This window comes from Ylistrum balloti, unplaced genomic scaffold (genome assembly GCF_031769215.1).
Source record: "Ylistrum balloti isolate Yb309-2 unplaced genomic scaffold, AGI_CSIRO_Ybal_v1 Utg369800, whole genome shotgun sequence".
NCBI lineage: Eukaryota > Metazoa > Mollusca > Bivalvia > Pectinida > Pectinidae > Ylistrum > Ylistrum balloti.
Window position 1 is genome coordinate 1791478 of NW_026781978.1, and position 19518 is coordinate 1810995.

At 33.6% G+C, this 19518-nt stretch overlaps 2 protein-coding genes across 2 annotated transcripts; both read left to right on the forward strand.

Moving 5' to 3' along the window:
- Positions 1-1792: 1792 nt before the first annotated feature.
- Positions 1793-11959, forward strand: LOC132544509 (peptide-N(4)-(N-acetyl-beta-glucosaminyl)asparagine amidase-like). The gene is made up of 6 exons (XM_060208113.1): positions 1793-2015; positions 2581-2781; positions 3111-4114; positions 4595-4782; positions 6309-6419; positions 8841-11959. The coding sequence occupies exons 1-6, from the start codon at positions 1794-1796 to the stop codon at positions 9011-9013; spliced, it is 1899 nt and encodes a 632-aa protein (XP_060064096.1). The 5' UTR covers position 1793; the 3' UTR covers positions 9014-11959.
- A 3085-nt stretch (positions 11960-15044) lies between these two features.
- LOC132544520 (Krueppel-like factor 9) lies at positions 15045-19262 on the forward strand. The gene is made up of 3 exons (XM_060208130.1): positions 15045-15643; positions 18373-18462; positions 19018-19262. Exons 1-3 carry the CDS (start codon positions 15163-15165, stop codon positions 19203-19205), a joined length of 759 nt encoding a protein of 252 aa, XP_060064113.1. The 5' UTR covers positions 15045-15162; the 3' UTR covers positions 19206-19262.
- Positions 19263-19518: the final 256 nt, after the last annotated feature.

The window sequence follows — 19518 nt, forward strand, 5'->3', positions numbered from 1 at the left end:
CATCAGGAATCCCTCAAGGCTCCGTGCTAGGACCATTGATGTTTGTTATATTTGTGAACGATCTACCAGGAACGGTCCAGTCAGATATGTGCCTATTTGCAGACGACACAAAAATATTAAAAATAATCAAAAACAAGCAGGATAGTATAGAACTTCAACAGGATCTTGATATAATGTGTGAGTGGAGTAATACATGGCTACTTAAGATGCACCCAGATAAGTGTAAACATATGCGAATTGGCAAGGAAAGAAGTAGAGGTCAAAATGAAATAGAACCAACATATCATTTTAGCGGAAAACAACTTAAAAAATCAAAACAAGAAAAGGACATAGGAGTTGTAATAGATGCTGAATTATCATTTGATGAACAAATATTAGAAAAAGTAAAAAAAAAGCAAACTCAATGTTTGCACTTCTCAGAAGGACATTCCTGTTTTATTCCTATATATAAATGCTTTGTGAGATCACAGCTAGACTGCCAGTTCTGTCTGGGCCCCACATCTCCAAAAACATATTGACAAGATTGAGGGAGTTCAGAGAACAGCAACCAAGTGTCTTCCAGGAATGAAAGACCTGACCTATAGTGAAAGGTTGAAGAAGCTGAAGCTTCCAACACTCGCATTTAGGAGATTAAGGGGAGACATGATAGAACTCTATAAAATAACAATTCAGATATATCATAATGAATGTTTTAATGCCATCACATTATGGAGAGATGCTGCAGATCGCCACAGCAATAGAAGTCACTCAAAGAAAATACTTCCTAAACGATGCATAACTATGTTCAGAAAAAATTATTTTTCAAACCGAACCGTCAAAATTTGGAATGGACTACCAGAAAACGTTGTATCTGCTGTAAATGTAAATTCCTTTAAGAACAAATAAGCACTGGAAAAACCAAGAACTTTTATTTAACTATAAGGCAATAATTCAAAATTAGACATCAAGTCAAGTACCGGATATATACATGTATGTATTTTTGATGTATTATTTTGTATTAACGAGTCTGGTATAGAGGACTATGAAATAGTCCTGAACCAGGAATAAACTTATCTTAATTTAATTAATTAAATAATGAAATCATATAGATTTTGCTATAAATTTAATGTGATGATTTGATACGGATTCTCGAAAGATTTAGCTTTAATTGTTTAATTGTCTCAGTTCTTTTTTAGTCTTTCATTGAATTTATTTTTGATTAATTAAAAAATATACCGGCATTTTAAAAAGGACCCCACTGGAATTAAGTCAGTAATTGACTTTATGGGCGTATTATACTAGTCGAATTTTATCATGCACAATCAAATTTTAATTTAGTTTTATCTTCTGTGACACAATTTTTTAGAATCATCTGCTAGGAATCGAACCTGGGACCCCTGGCTTACTAGTCTGACGCTCAACCAAATCGAGCTAAAGAGAAGTTCTCTCCAGCCGAATGGTATATTGCGGCTAGTATTTTACCAGGGTTACAATAGTTTCTTAAAATTGGTGTGATTTTATAGAATATCTCTTTAATGTAATATTGTTTGCCATGTATTTATCGGAATAAATATTATTATTATTATTATTAACGACAATTAAGTTTTACATAAGTATAATGAAAACGCTGTTTACATCGGGAATTAAAGTTCGTGCACTGTTTTGGGAAAAATATTCACATTTGTGCGTCGAATCCCATGGTTTTGGTAGTCTCACTCAACCAGACTCTTATGACTTGCACACGCTTAAAATACTCTTCAATCAAGCGTCTGATTGACTTTATGTTTAGAGTTGCGAAAACTTCCGCTTCCACGATGGCACAGATACACAGTACAGTCAAACAACTTATCGACGATAATGGAAAAGAAGAGTTTCTCACGGCATCAGAGATCCTCCTTAAGTTCGCCGATAATATCATCAACCATCCAAATGATTCCAAATATAGAAAAATAAGACTTTCGAATCCTACGGTAGAAAACAAATTATTGCCAGTGTCTGGGGCACTGGAGTGTTTGTTCGAGATGGGATTTATTGAGGTACAAAATTGGGAAAAAATTGTTGTATATGTTACTAATCGTTATGAGGCGTTATCATGCGTATTTGTAAAGACGTTTATTCCATTCTGTTACAACACGAATTTTGACATTATAAAACCGTTCCGATTGTGTTCCCCAAGTCTTGAAGAAATCTAAAAGAAAATATATACTTTAGATATAGATATGATGGGCTTTTTGTATGTATCTGTATATCACGATTAAATGGTAAAATGGATGCAGGCTTTATATTAGTCTTGGTAGATATAGATAGTCAGAATGAAGAAAAATGTTTTTCTTATAGACACAGCAGGGGTAGTTAACTCAACATTAGTTAAAGCATTGCAAAGTGATATTCTCTGCATTATACGGTCGTGATAATTCCAAGAAATTAGCCGATTAATTCTAAAAGAAGCCAATACACACATGACAAATAAAAAAAAAAAAAAAAAGCGAAGAATGTACTTTGAATTTGTAATTGATAAGACATTTGCATTTGAGAGCATATTACTAACTGTTTAGCATTTTGTTACTTACAAAATAATTGATTTATCTTATTCTATCACAGGATGGTGAATTTTTGACATTTCCTACCAACATTCCCCCAACTCTCACTCTGATACAAGTAAGGAATGAGCTCTACACTGCCATAAAGCTTGTCAGGTCTTCTACTGGTGGGCCATCAGCAGGACAGTCCACACCTCAGCAGCCTACAGTTACACCTAGTTCAGTCAGACAAGTCGCCCAAAGGTCACGTCAGGCTATGCAGGTAGTATACCATGGTAGAGCTACAAATGCGGTTTCAAGTATATGTATTATTAACCAGTAGCCATTAGATTACACATGTACCTTTGTCTATCATTAATCAATGTACAAGCAAGCAGATAAACATTTACATGTCCATGTATACAGCCTATATAAACATTCTTGTGCAATATATATATATTAATATATCAATAGCAGATAATGACACGTGACTATTTATATGTGGTAATAACAAACCTACATCAATACATTTATTAAAAATCAATCATAAATTGAAATAAAATGTCACATTTTATTATCCAAATGACTAATTTTACAACTGTTTCATTACAGCAAGCAGAAAGGCAATTTTTCATGAAGATTGATTCAAATCTGGTTCATGTGCTAAGCTATGAAAGGAGAGACTTTCAGATGAAAGCAAGGTCCATTATTCCAATGGAAGAATTGAACAAGGAGGCAAAACAAAAATTCAGTGCTTTGCAGGCAGCTGATAAGGAAGCCTCTGGAGTGGGCCTTCAGGACTGTTTTCTTTTATCTCTCCTTTCCTGGTTTAAAAGTTCATTCTTCAAGTGGGTGGATGCTCCAGACTGTGACAATTGCCAGGGAAAGACACGGAGTGTAGGCATGGCAGAACCAAGTCAGGAGGACTTGGGCTGGGGAGCTTCACGTGTAGAAAACTACAGATGTGACAGATGTAATAGATTTGTGCGTTTTCCCCGCTACAACGACCCAGGTAGACTTTTGGACACAAAGAGGGGCCGATGTGGGGAGTGGGCTAACTGTTTTACACTGTGTTGTAGGGCAGCGGGTTTCGAGGCCAGATATGTCCTGGACTGGACTGACCATGTATGGACAGAAGTGTACTCAACTAGTCAGAAACGATGGCTTCACTGTGACCCTTGTGAGAATGTTTGTGATAAACCTCTACTGTATGAAGTTGGATGGGGAAAGAAACTGACCTATGTTTTAGCATTCTCCAAGGATGAAGTGCAAGATGTTAGCTGGAGGTACAGTTCTAATTTCAAAGAAATGATGGATCGAAGACGGGAAGTCCGAGAAAACTGGTTGGGACAGGTTTGTTTCCGGTTATGGAATGAAAAAAACAAAGTGGTTTCAGAAGCGAGACGTAAGGAAATGGAGCTAAGGTATGTAGCAGAGGTGGTTGAATTTATCACACAGAAGAAAAATGACAAGAATAACCTGTCAGGACGGACCACAGGGTCACTAGCATGGAGACAAGCTCGTGGCGAAACTGGAAGCTCATCTCAGGCTGTCACTGGTCCATTTGTCTTTACCCTTACAGACAATGAAAAACAGAAGAAGTTATTACATGTAAGGTGGGTAACAAATAATATAGCATACAATGTGTTTTTGTTGGAGCATATATAGATTTAATACATTGATCTATTAAAATGCAAAATTCTAACCTTTAGTATTTTTTTTTATCGTGTAATCTTTCTTTATTTTTGAAGATTTATTTCAAATAAAGCATATCAATAATATTTTAACATATACTACGATAATATGTATATTGACCATCTTCATATATACCTATTTAGAAGCTAGAAGGATATCAAAATCAAGGTTCAATGATATTATAATAAATGTTAACTTATAACGAAGCAAAAACTCTTTAATATGCATTGATGCTGAAAAATCAAGTTTTGCACATGCTCATTGATTTTTGCACATTCTTAATAATTTCAGACTTCGATGGACTTTGGTACACTAGTAATTTATTGTACAATACTACTAATTTGCAAAGGTCATTAATCCAGGACAATGGATTGCGTTTATGCGTTATGTGATTTTGACAGGTATAACTGTGCCAAAGATGAGTATACTAGAGTCACTGACGGAAATAAGAAAACATCTGGGTTTGTCTCCTGTTTGTCCAAATGTTCGAACATTTTCCGAAAGGAAGAACATGACTGGAAAATGGTGTACTTAGCACGAACAGAGGAATCACCTGTAGCCGCCCTGTCTTGGAAGTTTGATTTCAAAGGTATGGTCACACTTCTCTTTCTTAATACTCTAATTTCAAAAGCAAACATGAAAATATTCTTGTTATTTTTAATTGATAATATAAAAATCCATAACCTAATGGTAAATGAGTATTAAAAAAGTTATTCAATTATGCACTTTGACACGTTCTCAAAATTGCACTGGTTGTAATCAGATAAATGTGGCCATTCTGTTTTTTATTAAAAGTATAAAAATAACAATAGACAGGGATAGATAACTCTGTATGATATATAAATATAACAGTTTATAATTTATACCATTACAGTTCTTGCTTGTGAATTTTGTTTTGAAATTTCAAGAAAAAAAACATGTTTATTTGTTAAAATAAACTAGCAGCTTGTATATGGTGTATGTTGATTTCTCCAATGAAGGAACTAGCTAATGACAAGTCATATTCTTTCTTCCATCAATGTTGTGTTGCTGTACATACTACAGTACCTAGGCAATGTTCATGTGTTCTTTCTTCCATCAATGTTGTGTTGCTATATCTGTACATACTACAGTACCCAGGCAATGTTCATGTGTTTTTAACTACAATGCAATCAATAAAAACCTTCATGATGAGAATTAACATTGCATTAACAAATACCCAGGTAATTGTATTTTATGAATTCACAGTAAAGGTTAATTGATTGAGGTAATATTTTAGTTATCAGTTCGGTTACAAAATTGGTAATTCAATTTAGAAGAATAATTGTTTCAATTGATACCAAGTAGCTTGTTGTGTAGATGAGGTGCCACTCTCAAATATTTAGTTCGTTTCAGTAAGATTAATTTTTTATTTTTTTACTGGTGATGTTTGCATGAACCAAGGCAAAGGACATGATAGAAAATATATTTTCTTTAACTAGTATAGAATGATTGGTCAATTTAGAGATGGGGTGGTCTATGTAGAGATGGGATGGTCTATGTAGAGATAGGGTGGTCTATGTAAAGATTGGGTGGTCTATGTAGAGATGGGGTGGTCGATTTAGAGATGGGGTGGTGGTCTATGTAGAGATGGGGTGGTCTATATAGAGATGGGGTGGTCTATGTAAAGATTGGATGGTCTATGTAGAGAACAGGTGGTCTATGTAGAGATGGGATGGTCTATGAAGAAATGGGGTGGTCGATTTAAAGATGGGGTGGTCTATGTAGAGATGGGGTGGTCTGTTTAGAGATGGGGTGGTCTATGTAGAGATGGGGTGGTCTGTTTAGAGATGGGGTGGTCTATGTAAAGATGGGGTGGTCTATGTAGGGTGGTCTATGTAGAGATGGGGTGGTCTATTTAGATATGGGATGGTCTATTCAGTGATGGGATGGCCTATGTAGAGATGAGGTGGTCTATGTAGAGATGGGATGGTCTATGTAGAGATTGGGTGTGAAGCAATCTCTAGTACAGTAAATGAAGTTTCAATGTTTGAATCTATAGCTTTTCTTCATTTGATTATTATAGTAACATCTTAATACTTTCATCATACATATAGTTTAACACTTGATTGCTATTTTGCCCTTTTCTCCAAATAGAAACAGGGTTAAAGATCAGCAATGTTGAAGTATGTGTCAAGAGTGCAACTTATGAGAATGGTGTTGTGTCTTGGAGACTCTGTAGTGACAATCAGTGTGCAATACTGAAAGGTAAGATTTTAACACTATTGCAATAGTGTGTTAGTTATCATTCTTGTAATAATTTTTCAACTTTTCTTGGTTACGATGATCACTAAGTCAATGACAAACTATATACTTTACAAAATTTAAAACACAAATGCATTATCCTAAGGCAATGTGTAGCCATTGAAATTATGTCACTGTGACTTTCACCTCAAGGTCAAAGGAGTGTAAACTTTTTAAGGTTTTCAGTTCACCCTTGTTATTTGACAATTTTAAATGCCAAGTCACAATCTTAAGGATCAAAAAGTTGAAATAGACACGGCATCCCTTCCATCTGAAGAGTCAGATCTGGTTTTGAGGAGTCAAAATCATTCTCTCAAGGGCATTATGTATGCTGGATGTTCTTGTCCAGGTCATAACTTTTGAACCATGAAAGGTACATGTACCATGTACAGTCAAACTTCAATGTTTTGAAGTTCAAGGGACATTAAGACTTTGAATCATTTGTTTATATTGACATTATCATGTTCAAACCCATTTTTTTTGGCGCAATGTTTCTACCTTAACAAATACAACAGTTACCAAAATAAAGTTTAGATACAGAGAGGATTTTTTTATTAATGAAACATTTGTTCATATTGGAAACAAAAACATAACTTTTTAAAGAAATGATGAAGAAATGGATAATGTGTAAACGTTTATTTTTTCTCAATAGGTACATATGCCTGCAGTATATGTTTTTACGCATCAGTTATAAATGAAATGAACGTCAGCTTCAGGTGGTGGTCATAAGTTCAGGATTTATTCTGTATGTTTTCACAGTTCTGTAAATTATATACATGTATCAATATATGCTACTATCACAATGCAGTGTGAACATCAAACAATGTCCAATAATTGTTGTTGATTAAATGTTATAGACTGTTAGTATACATTTTAATTTTAATTAGTGTCCAGTCATTATTGTAACAATGTGTAAGGAACAGTACTGGTATTTTTAAAATTTGAATCATGAGGTGTCAATGACTACTGCATCATAGCTGATTATAACTGTCCATGAAAGCACTTTGATATATTGAAAAGTTTGATTCATAAAGGGGTAAGTTAGTAGCTTTATATAGGAATAAAATTTAGAATGAGGACAAAAATTTGATACATCAAGAAATTTGAATCATTGAAGTTCAGTTAATATAAGTTTGGCAGTATGTAGACATGGAACTTAATGGGGAAAACTGAAAATGCATAACCTACAGACAGTGTGCAAAACATTGATTTAGGTTACTCTGACCTTGACCTAAAGGTTATATATGCAAAATTTTCTTCACATTTATCTCTCACCAATAGCTTTTGAGGCAGTTTAACATGTTGAAACCTGAAATATATAAATACATTATCAAGTGTATACATCACTAGCAGGCAATGCTCAGCATACAGTTAAAAGGTCTCTGTGACATTGCACTGAAGGTTGTCATTACTAATGATAAAATTTAACAAACACATTTTTTGGTAAAGAATCTATTACTACGTTATGAAGCAGTGTCAGCCAAAATCAAACGGCAAGAATTAAAACTTTCAAGTTTTTTTTTGTTTTTTTTTCCCTCACAACATTGTCGAGCTAATGAAACATTACTTAAGCTGAAGGTGATTGAATCAAAGGTTTATGCAAAGTGTTTTATCATAACAAAATAATTAGAGACCTTACAATGTTGATTAGAATAAAAAAAAAAAAAAGAAAATGTCGTAGGCAGAGTTTGGGTGATGTTTCATACCTTATTAAAGTAAACAGATAATTTGAGTCAGTAGGTGAAATATCAAAGAAAAATGTTTCTTGAGACAACATACCTGGTATGTCAAATTATGTCGACTAATAAATGCTGATCTCTTTCGTATATATCTCTAGCTTCCAAGTCAACTTGGTTTTATGGCCATTTCAGGAAAGTTCTGTACATAAATCTTTTGCAGCTGGAAAAGTATGATGAAAGAAAATTCTGAACTTTTATGTGTTGATGTCATCTGTAGTGTAGCCTCTTATTGGTAGAAGTGATAATGCTAAATTGTTCTTTACTTCAAAATATGAGCCAAGCTTAAGTTGTCTCGATATATATATAAGTAGAAAAATAATGATCATATTAAAGAATGTCATGTATGCACAGTATTTAGTTAAAAAAGAATTCAATCTTAATTATGTACATGGGAATTACAATTTAGTGAAATGGGCCTTCCTTGAAGTTCTACAGTCGAGTGGGTCACTGAGCACACAGGTTTTTACAGCTGTGCTCACTGCCATAATTGTAGACCATTATAGTCTGCTTTAGGTTAATGATAGCATATATAACAATAATGATCACTTGATTTGTTAATCAAGTTTTTCTTATATAGAAAATGTTCATGATTTTAAAAAGTACTAGCAAGGTATGTCTCATTTTCTCATTTTTGTATTTCCAACAGGTACAGACAATCTGAAATTAGTGAGTGATCTCAATGGTGTGGACAACATGACCTTGACAGCAAACCTCAGTGGTGGGAAGGGCGACGTTGCCTGGCAACATACCCAGCTGTTCCGACAGACAAACAGCGACTTTGATACATTTCCCTTTGAAGTGAAGATATACCTGGAGTAGCAAGATAGAAAGTAAAAGGATGCATGGAGTGTACATATTTTTGTGATCAATTTAGATTTTAATACCGGTATTGTCTTTAATAGGTTATTGATACAAATCTAAACTGAAAACTGTCAAAATATACATCTGTTATGGGACTGTTCATTTTGTTATTCATTGTAACCTTTTTTGTTATCAGTCTTTGCCAGTTTACAGATAGGCTTTATACCCTTGATGTTGTCTCAAAGCAGAATTTTCGTTCACTGATTTTTTAAAAAATATGCTGTCGGAATTTTTTTTGTGGGTGTCCAGCATTTGCCTGTGCAAAAGATTGTAACAAGGGAGACTACTGGCATTTGTCCATTGATTTACAGTTGACAATGACACATATAAAAATGTAACAATCCCTTTATCAGCATGTGATCAGTCAGTTAGGTATTTAACTTAAGCCAGTATGGTATATTACTGTAAAAACAATATATCAATTTATTGTATGCGTACCATTTGTGGATCTAAAATCTGCGAAACAGATAAAGACTTTCCTTTATTCTGGTTACGTGTTCAAGGAATGTAAGAAATATTTGATATGTTCACTTAAACTTATGTTTGCTTTAAGGTACAAGAACTGATTTTTTTTTATTTGTAGTTTTTTTTTAAAACATAATTTTATTCTTGTTCTGCCTTGTGTTGACTTACCAGGTATACATGTTTATGAAGGAGGGCTGCAATATGTTAGTAAATGTGGTATGGACAAGACATTTATTTATGGTAGCATTCAGTATCAGCTGATTTACTCCAACAACTACTGATAACTAAAATGCAGAAAGTATATTTTAATGTCATGTATATGTATAATGTAGTTACATTTTCTACTTTGAAAAAAATGAAACCCTAGCATCTGATGATCCATATATTTTTCAAACAGGAACCATGATGAAAGCCTCATACAGGAAGGCAGTAAAAAGTACTCATGCTTAAATGATTCCTGTTTGGCATTCTAGGAATCTTTCCCCTCAGGGTGAGATTGCCAGATCTTATTTCCAAGTGGTGAAAGGTTCGGTTAGTCACTAATCAATCTTGTCTGTATTAGTATAATGTATATTTGTGACAATATAATGTGGTTTTTATTCATTTGTATGTAGTAAACAATGTGCATTGATATGTGTTTCACTTGCTGTAAAATCTATGCATCTCATTGGATAGTTGACACCTAGTGGTTGTATGCACTTTCGTGCACAGCAGTATGAAATTGACGGCAGTATGAGTGTCCTTGTCATCATGATGTGGATTATCTTGTGATATAAATAGCAGAGAAATATATTCTTGCATTAATATCAGAAGTGTTGTTTATCATAGTTACTAGGTTGAGTTTTTTAATGTAGTAAAGCAGCTATTTTCTATGCTTAAGAAAAATAAAAGAGGTAGTTCTATTTTCTGCTGGTAATGGCACCACCATGGTGTAATCTAGGTAATGTTTATATAGGATTTGTCTAATATCAGTTGTGTTCTGTGATAAAATGATTATCCCCCACTTTCAACAAAACGGGGGATATAAATTTGGGTTTGTTTGAAACTTGGTCAGCAGATGGATCTTGGGGTCATTAAGACTGAGTTTGACTATCAGTGTCATCTGTTAATAATTATGCATACTAATGTGGTATCTTTTGATTTCATTTGTCAATATGGTTGGAAAGTGTGGGATGTAAATTCCATGAATTTGCTTGTTATTTAGTTTAGTCATTGCCAGTCCAAAAATATATTAACCCTTGATTAATTATACATATAAATGATAATAGGATCAATCAATGCTGTGTGATTCATTTCAAATTTGACTGTCAAATATTGTACAAAAGACACACATAGCACCTTTTAATATCAGTTGAGAATTAGATACAGTTGAGTCAAATAATGAATTAAACTGCATCACACAGCTGTTGTTAAACTCCTTGATTTTGAAACCTGGAAAGTGACTGAAGAAAATCAAAGGTGACTCAAAAAAATATCAAAATCTAGACCGGGAGGTGCACAAGTTCATAATTTGTATATATACTGGTACCCGATAATTTCCAAAGGTCACATACGTTTGTATGTATTTTGAACCATGTCACAATTCAAATGAACAAAACATGGCATGAAGATTATGCCCAACTTCAGGGACTAAAAGTCCAGTAGTGTCTACTACCAATAATCTTAAAGACCAAAAAGACCGATAGAATTCATTAGTTGGTTCTTGTACAAGTTTCAAATTTTAAAGCTTTGATACATTTAATAGTCTTTTGTGAAGGATTGATAATTTTCATGCAAAAATAAGGGGGAAATAATGAGGAGGAAGAGGTGGGGGTAAACATAGAATCATAATATACAAAAAGAGGACATTAGTCAAGGGATTTCACTGGTACATAAATTCCACAAGCAAATTTGTTTCAGTTGATAGATACATCAGCTGTAACTGGCAAGAAGACCTTTTGTCTGACTGTTGTGGTTTAAATGTATATTCACAATGTAAAGGTTGTTTTCAAACCTAATTAGAAGTCCCTTGTAAGGTTGGAGAAGAAGAGAGCAATAGATGTTATAGTATAAGGAAGTAAACTGCTTAGAATTTGAATGTAGAACATCCCTCAGCAGATATCTGTTCCGACATTCTCTACTCTACCTGCATAATTATCGTGGACACTTTCAACCTTTAAAGCGATATGCATGAATATGACTTGTTCAGTTACAAGACTTGGATACTTGTAAGTTAGAATTGTAATAGAATAAAGGAAAATACCAATTAGTTCTCCCATGGCAATGATCATATTCAGGAGGATATAATTTCTTATATTTTGAAAAAGTAGTATGTATATATAGTAATATTTTATTTATTGATTTTAAATCATCTGTTGGATATATTTTGTAAATTTTGAGTGATATATTTCAATAATCTTTTTGAATTCCTTCTGTCATGCATTAAAGTCTGTTTTTGTATGTTTGCTTTGTTTTATTACATTGATCAGTTTTCATTTAAAAAAAAGAAACCAGTAGACTGCTTATTACACCTTGGTTATATTATTAAGGGAATATTTTGATTACATATTTCGAACTAATTTGAAATAAGGTACATGTACTGTATGTGCACAATAAAAGTACTGTAGTAGGTTCCTACATTTCTTGAGATATTGGTAGATAATTTCCAAATGTCTCCAGCAAAGAAGGAATGTTCTTCATTTCATTTCAGTAATTAGATTTTATGAAAACATTTGAATTAAAATCCTCTCTTACTTAATATCAGTGAAACATCGTGGGTGGAAGTGTACTCAACATCGACCAGCTTCACAAGGTTAAGTAAGAGGAATACTTTTATTATGAATTTGCCGACCAGAGTCACCAGTTATGGCTTGTCAGGGCCACTTCTATCCACAATGTTTTAGTGATACTACTGAGTGATCCCTGGCATACTTTTCAGTATCCATCCCCTAGTGACCAACCTGCCTGAGGTTCCCATCTATCCTTTTTGACCGGCAGTGGACCCTTTACCCAAACCTCATACCCTTCCAAAATCAGTGAATGTATCATCAAATGGAAATACCCTGAGTTAAAGACATGTCATATACAAATATTAGACAGGTACAGATCAGCCTCAGAAGGAATGTTCAAAACTTTCATATACTGTATCTTAATGTCCTTTATATAAACTTAAACAGTAATCTAACTTCTTTTTTCAATTACACATGTGACTGTAGGTGGTAAATCCCCATGATGAGAATATCTAAATGTTCAAGTGCAAGTACTAAATTTGATATTTTTTTTCCCCTGAAATTTTAAGATCCCTTATATATATATATATACCATCAGAGGTCAGTTTTCTTCGAAAGCCACATATGCTACATGCATTGCAGGAAAGAAACTTGAAGGGACATAGCGAAAAATCAGTACAGCTGTATGAGAAAGAAACTTATATATACAAGAGAAAATAAAAGGCAACTGAATTTCTCAGGTTGATGAATATTATACCAGTTAGAATATTTTGGCAACAAAATTCAAACGGATATTCTGTTAATGATGCCAGGAAACACTGACAGAATGAGACACAATATATCTTCATGAAAGTGTGGTATTGTGTGAATAATTGTGATGTACTTCAAATGCTAGTCAAATCGAAGCCTAATAACAATGATTTAAGAACTTCAAACATGTGATACTGTTACATTAGCTTCTTTTTAACCCTTTACTTGATGTATGTATATAGAGATTTGGGATACCTCCAGGTAATGAAATAGGACTCTTATTTCCATTTTCTTTGTTTTGATTAGTTTATTGAACCAGTCAGGGTTCTTTCCTAGGCAGGTGTCTCCCTGTAGTAACTGGTGACTACCGTTGTATGCTACATCAGCACAGACCAGTCTGTTTCTCTTTAACTTGACATTCAACAGTGAAATTGTAATGTGTTCGTCAAAAATCTCAGAAATTTATGGACTACGTCCATCGTATATACCCATATGAAATGGAAACCAAAGGCACAATACAGACTCTTCTACATCAACTGCTTATCTCAATCTTTTCTTACAACGAAACCAACAGGAACAGCTTTCCACCAAGTTGTAAGATAACTGTGATTATTTTAATTTCTCTATTTTGAATTTTCTATTTCTGGTTAACACTATCATGAATTTGTTGCTAGAAGTTGACAACTGACAAACTCATAACACAGATTTTGAGAAGATGCAGGTTGACGAACATTATGGGGAAGTGTTCAGGTTGTCAGTGACCTCATTGAGAAATATTCTATTTCTATGTGCAATAAGAATCTGGGCATGTTTGATGCTTGTTAGTTGGTCTGTTGGTTCCATTATTGTATACCTTGTTCTCATTTGAGAATGTGACATTACTTAATTGGACTGACCAAGGTTTACATTGTGGGTGTTGTTGGTGGAGCAGAAGATGCTTACTCTACCAGAATACCTGGTCTTCTTCGTCCAGTACTTTTTCAGTAGTCTGTGTGAATCATTCTTTTGTTCATATTTTGCCTTAGTTTTACTGATTTGGAGTTTGGATTTCGATTATGTTGGCATGTTGGTATTTATTAATATTTTCTTTTTCTTACATTTGTATTGTACAACAAAGCAGGGAACAAAATCTATTGGGAGGTTAAAATCTGGGGCTAACAATATGGTAGGTAAATAATTTTACCCCGTAACGGAAGCACTTCACTAGAAATAAAGTATATTTGCATGTCATACCATTTCTAGTTTTAATTGGTTTTACAGGCCCTTTCATATACCCAGTTTCTCTCAAATTTCGTGGACAGCAATAAGTTAACTTACAAATACTGTTTTCAATGGCTTCGATGTTTTTAAAACTTTTTCGCTACAATCGCTATACAGATCAGGTGTTAATGGTTTCAAATATGCGACTTATATATATATATACATTAAATATTCTTGTTTCTTGATGAAACCAGGGACGTATTATACGTCCCTGATGAAACTAAAGTTACTGCTTCGTCTTGGTCTTTTTCGCGTAGCTGCCTTTACCTAAATACTCAGCTGCCAATGTATACATCACAAAATGAAGCGTAATTTGTCAAATTAACCTGCTTTCTGTGAGGATTTTAGCAGGGACTTCGAATAAATTTATTCTAAGACGGTGGTTTTATGTACCAAGCGATTCTTAATTTCAAACGCGCAAAAAATAAAGAAGGAAAATAAGCACTTGGGCGTTGTTAAATGGTTTCTTCTCCATTAATTTACAAAATTAACTGAAAAATCAAACTCATTAGTGTCCGCTAGTATCTGAATATAGATTATACCTGTTCTTCTCATAAATCGGTTTTCGCGGGCTTTTTGTGACCTTCCATACTAACCGTGACGTCAGTTCCTATGCGAGAGGTTACGCCCACTGCACGCGGTCAGAACACGCATACCATTGAAACGCACTTCGATGATTCCTATCGAGCTCTCGAGTGACAATCGAGGCAGACGACAACTTCGATGAGTATTTCTGAAGTAAGACCAGGTTTACCATTCAATTCATGACGTGTTCATCTGTCGCTGATGTCACACAGTAGCACGTTTTGTTTCGTCTGGTTGTGAAACACAACAAAGAAGAATATAAACATCCGGAAATCGTGTTCCATATTCATCAAAATTTCTGTGTATAATTTGCGGGATTTCACTGTTACATGATAAACTATGGCTTTACAGGAAGTGACAAGAAGAGATTTTGATACAGATCTTGCTGCACAGTGTTTAGTGGCGATGTCTAATCCATGTGTTGTTGCTGCGGAACCAGCTGATTGTAAAATGGCCTCTTTAGAAGCCAACGACGTAACTACAACAGACTCGAATTCTTTGGTCATGTTGGCTCGAATATTGACGGATTTAAGTAAATTCAAACAAGAACCTATAGATCACGATTATATCAGCAGTGAGTTAAAGAGCTTTAATTACAGATCAGTGCCAAATGACGAGAATTTCTTGGACACAAATACACCACGAAAACGAAAGCGCTCGAAGCATGGTACCACGCCCACTGACTGCAATACTGAAGATCACAGTTACAATAAAGGACGTTCTGGTGGAGCCAAAAAAGTACATAAATGTTCTTTTAAAGGATGTGGCAAGGTTTATGGGAAGAGTTCACATCTCAAGGCGCATCTTCGGACCCATACAGGTAAACACAATAGATTAAGAATAAGTGTTTCTTTGTTTGATCAAGACGACCACATGGTATTGAACGAATGGGCGTGGTGATCCGAGGAAAGAAAACCAATGTTTTCATCAGCAATGTTTACAGCATTTGACATGTTATGACCAATAACTATTTTGTTGTGAAAATAATGAATATTTTATATACAGTTAATTTAAGATTATGAAGTAAATTTGTAAACTTGTCATCCATTGCAATATCATTGTGTTTATTTATAGCTCTACAACATGGATACAGTTTGTTTTATATCACAGGCCTGCCTTTTCAGTAATTGCTTTGGTCGATTTCCAATATATATGTTTACTTATTGTAATACAATATGAAGTAGAATTTGTGGAATTGAATTCTTTTGGGCACTCATTTAATCAAGATATAAATTGTTTGATTTGTAGCTAACTCAAAATGTCCTATGTAGAAAACTAGAAATTAACAAAGACTTGTATTATTATTGGTTACTATTACACTCTTGTATACAGAGACCAGTTTCTAGTTCTCAGATTTTTATTTCAGAATTCAGTTCTTAGTACTACAAAAGTTATTTACAGATTCAAGTCTTTGTTTTTCTCTTTTTATTATGGTCTGTCTAATTTGAAAGTAACTTTCAGAAGAGTTATTTGAAGTTTTTATTTCCATGCGATAAAGAGATAGATTTTATTAAGATTTTTTTATCTCTTTGTATATGCAAGTTTTTTGTTATCGTGTATATCTACTGTGCCAGTTGTAAAAACAGGGCATTCCTAAAAACGATCAAGGCACGATTGTATTTACTTTATTTTACCGCGCTAAATGTGACTACAGATAAAAGGAAATATAGATAGACTACTAAAGTAAGTGATAAGTAATTTTTACTAAGCAGCACTGGAGCATGACATCTGTAGTGACAATGTGCGTGTGTCATCTGGAATCGCTAGCCAATCAGAGCTCATAATTTACCCCGTCACCTGTATTTAAATTATTCTGATTGATGTAGATTTTGTAGTGGTATAGACATATCAATTTCGCTGATTTACATACATACATTAAGAATGAATGGACAGGTGTACTAGTTTTCCATCACCGACTTTAGTTAGCCTTAGGGTAATGTTAACTATTGAAAACAGATAAAGTATTCATTTTATTCTTTAATATGTAAATATTTCGTGGACCAGGAACTAGATGTAATGTGTATCATTTAATTACCAATATCAATTGATAATATATATGAAGTATTATTAATGTTATACTTTTTCAGTTTAGATGAACTTATTAACAGCTTTGTTAAATTTAGATATTATTTTGAAAATTTAAAACTTTGAATTACAAATTGAACACATTTTTGTATGTTTGACAAATTTTGACAGAAATGCTCGGTATAAATACTTAAAGATCTGCATGGGTTAATCTAAAAAATAAGGAAATTCTATCCATTGTGGACAAATGGAGAAAGTTTGGACAGCTCTTTTTGTCATAATTCGAAAGAGGGATGGAAATAAATATGTGATAAACATGAAAATTACACAAATAATAGATGAAGATGGTGAGGTTAGATTGATAATTTTTTCATAATAATTTGATTTTGAAATGATTGAAGTGAAAATATGATACTCTGTTTTAGGGAAGATTTCCTCATGTTTTCAATATTTTCTTCATGGTATTTTTCCATTACTATTTTTTTTTGTTTAGAGGAGAAAACATACCACTCGAAGAAAACTATACCCTTTTCTTGTTGGAAAAGAAAATGTCTAGATAAATCCTTGGATCTGCATGTATATGAATATTTCACAAATTGTCAATAACCCTGAAAAAACTCTCAGTTTTTTTTTCTTTTCATTTCCTGACCAATCTCTTTGAAACTTTATTGGTTGGTAGTGTGAAACTTTCCTAATTTTTCTACTACAAAGTTTGACTTTGTGGAGTTATTGAATCATCATGACAAGTTGCACTCTCCTAAAACAGCTTTGCTTTGAAGAGACATTGGAAAGAGACATTGCACTTTGACAAAAATCAGGAAAATGGTCATTATTTTGGTTCAGACTAATTTTCCTTCCGCACCATTTGTCAAATTGACCTTAGAAGTGCACTAATAAGAGCTTTCAACATGGAAAATGTTCCATGTCAATCAGAAATATGTGACATGAAACTTTTTATCGGCTAAATTAAAAAAATAATTAGGTAATCAGCCATATTATTTAACAATTTCACTGAGAATGAGAGGCTGAGAATTTGAACACCGAATCAGATGCTGTTACATAGATTTGTGGTTGACGAGTGAAGTACATAATTTTACTGGCTTTGGTTTTATAAGCTTGTCTATTGCCTTTCCCAGAAAGATAGGTTGTGATGCAAAGACAAAGCTGTTGTGGAAAAGTTTATACATCTGAATGTAATTTGACTTCATTTCTCTGATTTATTGCCTTGGGGATCACTACTATTAGATTCAGTTGGGTTGGGATTTTGAAAAAAAAATGTCAGAGTACAGACTTTTGAAATTCAACGTTTTTATTTTTTTTCAATAACAGAACATTTGAAATACTAAAATATGGGCATTTAAGTTACTTTATCATAATCATGAATATATGATGATAAAGACATATATTTCAATTACAAAAGAATTTTTCCAGATGAAATCCAATGCCCTTCCAGGAGTTCCCTCCCCTTATATGTGATGTGCGTAGCAGACAAACTTTGATGTTTTTATAATTGTTGTTGTACAGGAGAGCGCCCTTTCCCATGTAGCTGGCCAGCCTGTGAGAAGAGATTTGCAAGGTCTGATGAATTGGCTCGACATATAAGGACACACACTGGTGAGGCATTGGACAAGTAGAGAATGTATTTTTAGCTTGACAAATATTGAAAATGATTTAAAGATTCCTTGATCATTATTACTGATTATAACTATGATCAGTGACAAACATCAGTTATTGATGATGTATTGTCGTAAAAATTAATTAATTAACTTATTTTGGTTATATTAAGATTAAAAAAAATTGCAATGACTGTAGTGATCATGTTAGTTTTTACTTTAATACACCTGTGATTTTCAAAACTCTTCTATCTTTGACTGGTTTGAAATAATTATATGACAAAGTGAATAAACTAATTTGATGCTTTAAACCATATGATTGATTTTAAGAATTTGTCTCTATAAATTTTTAAGTAACAGTCCTAACATATTACCTTAAGAGTTTGATTTAAGCAATGGATTTCAACAAAATAAAAGTGGGAGGAAAAAAAATTAAATAAAAAAAGCTATTTTTTACTGATTCCTTTGACATTATTGCCTCTTTTGGAAAATGAGGGGAGTAGAAGTGAATTGGGTATGAATATCACAATTTCATTCAAGAATTTATTTTATATAGGTGAGAAAAAATTCCAGTGTCCCCTCTGTGAAAAGAGGTTTATGAGGAGTGACCACCTGAATAAACATGCCCGTCGCCACCCGCAGTTTGAGCCAGGGATGTTGAAACGTATGCGACAGCCAATGAAGCCTGAATCAGCAAGCAGTGAGAGTGGTGATCCCTCAACTTCCAGTCCCAGCATGGTTTGAGATGCAGAATCAAAATCACATATTTGTACGACACAGTGTTTCAATCTGATTGATATATGGCCATGTCAACTTTAAGATGTTGACAATCTGTCTTCATTTTTCATCAAGTCGTGGTTAATAAAATTTCGACAGTAAGCTTACAGATGACAGAATAAGTAGTGTCTATATATGGCATATTTGTTTGTTGTTTAAACAATAATTGCCACAACTTCACATTTATTTTCCAAATTAGTCATTGTCAGAATGATAAATGGAATACTGTGCCATATCAGAAATCATTCAAAATGATTTTTAGGAACATGCAAAAAGCATT

Bases quoted from the DNA above. Each gene is read 5' to 3' on its own strand.
- LOC132544509 (XM_060208113.1), top strand. From the start codon at position 1,794: ATGGCACAGATACACAGTACAGTCAAACAACTTATCGACGATAATGGA. The intron at 2,016-2,580 runs GTACAAAATTGG...ATTCTATCACAG, and splicing joins TCGAGATGGGATTTATTGAG to GATGGTGAATTTTTGACATT. The intron at 4,115-4,594 runs GTGGGTAACAAA...TGATTTTGACAG, and splicing joins AAGAAGTTATTACATGTAAG to GTATAACTGTGCCAAAGATG.
- LOC132544520 (XM_060208130.1), top strand. From the start codon at position 15,163: ATGGCTTTACAGGAAGTGACAAGAAGAGATTTTGATACAGATCTTGCT. The intron at 15,644-18,372 runs GTAAACACAATA...GTTGTTGTACAG, and splicing joins GCATCTTCGGACCCATACAG to GAGAGCGCCCTTTCCCATGT. The intron at 18,463-19,017 runs GTGAGGCATTGG...TATTTTATATAG, and splicing joins ACATATAAGGACACACACTG to GTGAGAAAAAATTCCAGTGT.